The sequence below is a fragment of the Etheostoma spectabile genome, unplaced genomic scaffold, assembly GCF_008692095.1.
Source record: "Etheostoma spectabile isolate EspeVRDwgs_2016 unplaced genomic scaffold, UIUC_Espe_1.0 scaffold352, whole genome shotgun sequence".
NCBI lineage: Eukaryota > Metazoa > Chordata > Actinopteri > Perciformes > Percidae > Etheostoma > Etheostoma spectabile.
Window position 1 is genome coordinate 1,078,237 of NW_022605591.1, and position 2,388 is coordinate 1,080,624.

The 2,388-nt window shown below is 40.2% G+C and overlaps 1 protein-coding gene across 1 annotated transcript in view; it reads left to right on the forward strand.

The window, feature by feature from the left end:
- trmt44 (tRNA methyltransferase 44 homolog) overlaps positions 1–2,388 on the forward strand; it is a 42,550-nt gene that overhangs the window by 18,444 nt on the left and 21,718 nt on the right. The window contains exons 7-8 of the mRNA XM_032511341.1: positions 339–445; positions 845–1,028. Of these exons, the coding sequence (XP_032367232.1) occupies positions 339–445; positions 845–1,028 (291 nt within the window). The remainder of the gene's footprint in view (positions 1–338; positions 446–844; positions 1,029–2,388) is intronic.

Below are 2,388 nucleotides of genomic sequence, written 5' to 3' on the forward strand. Positions count from 1 at the left end.
TGGAGGCTCTCTTTAAACCTCACAGGCCTCAGTGCTCCTAACCTACATCATTTGTGGTGTTGGTGATGGACCTGCCTGCTGTAATGAGCCAAATATGAAATGTTTTATAGAAATTCTTATAGCGGGATTTGCTTGGATTGTGTTAGTTTGATCATCTAAAAGCCCAACAACTAAATGAGTTCTTATACGTTTCAGGTGTTCAGTGATATATTTAAAGTTTAAGAAGAGGAAAAGTTTTCCTTTTTATTGATAAAGTGATTCAGAATCAAAATCACACCGGCGTGCATCTTCCCCGCTCTAAGGAGCTCATGTGTTTTTTCGGGTCTTTGCTATTTCAGGAAAAGGCAATTACGCCCAGCGAGAGCTTCATATTCCCGGTTACAGACTGGCTGATTGGGAACCACTCGGACGAGCTCACACCTTGGATCCCCGTTATAGCTGCCAGGCAAGTCATCAACAGACACAATCTCACTCAGCAGCTCAAGTGCCAGGTGATCTCTCCAATTTGGAATAACATTATGGGCCAAGAGAGGTGTGTGTGTGTGTGTGTGTGTGTGTGTGTGTGTGTGTGTGTGTGTGTGTGTGTGTGTGTGTGTGTGTGTGTGTGTGTGTGTGTGTGTGTGTGTGTGTGTGTGTGTGTGTTCTAAGGTGACCACCTGATGGCGATATTGAGCCTCAGTCTGACAAATCTATTAGTAACTACAGATGATATTCTCTAGTATTGGATTTTTGTCTCCTGTTTGTTGAACTGATTCAGAATCTTGAAAAACAACTTAGTACACTTCCTGCTGAAGATTTCTAATCAACCTTTTCTTTGGCACTGGGTCTTTTGCTCTCACTGCAGGTCATCTTACTCCTGCCGGTACTTCGTCCTCCCTTGCTGTTTTTTTGACTTCTATGCAAAATACCAGAGACGTCAGTGCAAGAAGTCTCAGTACAAGGAATACATCGACTTTATCACGGAGGTTAGCCAAGTCAGTGGCTTCAACACGGAGGAGGACTGCCTCAGAATCCCCTCCACCAAACGGGTAGGCGTACGTAGTCCAGAGTCACAACTGACTAGACTTCCTATAACATTACTTAAGTCTTATTACTAAAACATTTGTCATATTGTGTGATTGACATCATTAAAACGTTGTTTCTATTAATCTATACTCCAAAACAAGTTACAAAGTACTATTTAACTCTTTAGTTAACACCAAAAACGGTCAAAATTGACCTTTAGTCCCTAGTATAAAAATAAAATTGATAGAAAGGCCAATTCCCATACAAATCATTGTAGCAGGAATGGTCAGAGGGGCAGCCATTTTTAACTTCCATATTTTCAACTTCTATAAACCTCTGTACAAACCGACCTGCAGCCAGTCACGGAGGTGAGGTGTTTCAGTAAAGGAAAAACGAGCAGTGGAGAACTAACATTACAAAGCAGAGAGTCAGCCGCTAAATTAGTCAGATTTAACAACTTAAAGTTGCAGTGGGTAGAATGCAAAAAGAACACCAGAATTGAAAGTAGAGTGAGATTTCTTCCTGCAACTCTCCTTTTCTCTCTCTCTCTCTCTCTCTCTCTCTCTCTCTCTCTCTCTCTCTCTTGAAAGAGACTTTCAGATGCAGTATAAAGGGACCACTAAGGTCCTATATAAAAGAGCCTTCAGATACGTATTAGGTACCCTAAGGTCTATATAAAAAGACTTCAGATACAGTATTAGGGGACCACTAAGGTTTATAAAAGAGACTTCAGATACAGTATTGGGACCACTAAGGTCTATATAAAAGAGACTTCAGATCCATTTAGGGGACCACTAAGGTCTATATAAAAGGAACTTCAGATACCAGTATTAGGGACCACTAAGGTCTATATAAAGAGACTTCAGATACAGTTAGGGGAACCACTAAGGTCTATATAAAAGAGACTTCAGATACATGTATCAGGGGACCACTAGGTCTATATAAAAGAGACTTTCAGATACAGTATTAGGGACCACTAAGTCTATATAAAAGAGACTGCAGATACAGTTTAGGGACCACTAAGTCTATATAAAAGAGACTTCAGATACAGTATTAGGGACCACTAAGGTCTTATAAAAGAGACTTCAGATACAGTATAGGGGACCACTAAGGTCTATATAAAAGAGACTTCAGATCACATATTAGGGGACCACTAAGGCCTATATATAACTTTGTAAAAGCATCTAAAAAGCTACATGTTATAGGACCTTTAAAGTGTTGTAGGAATTTTATTTTAGGAGTCGTTGGGCAAAAAATCCATAATAATCTTTCAGCATATTGTAATTAGTCGGTCCTGAGACTGAGTTCTCTGCACCTTCTCTTAGCTCTGTATTCAGGCTTCAGAAAATCTAGCAGTCACGGGAGACTTTGGACATCCACAGT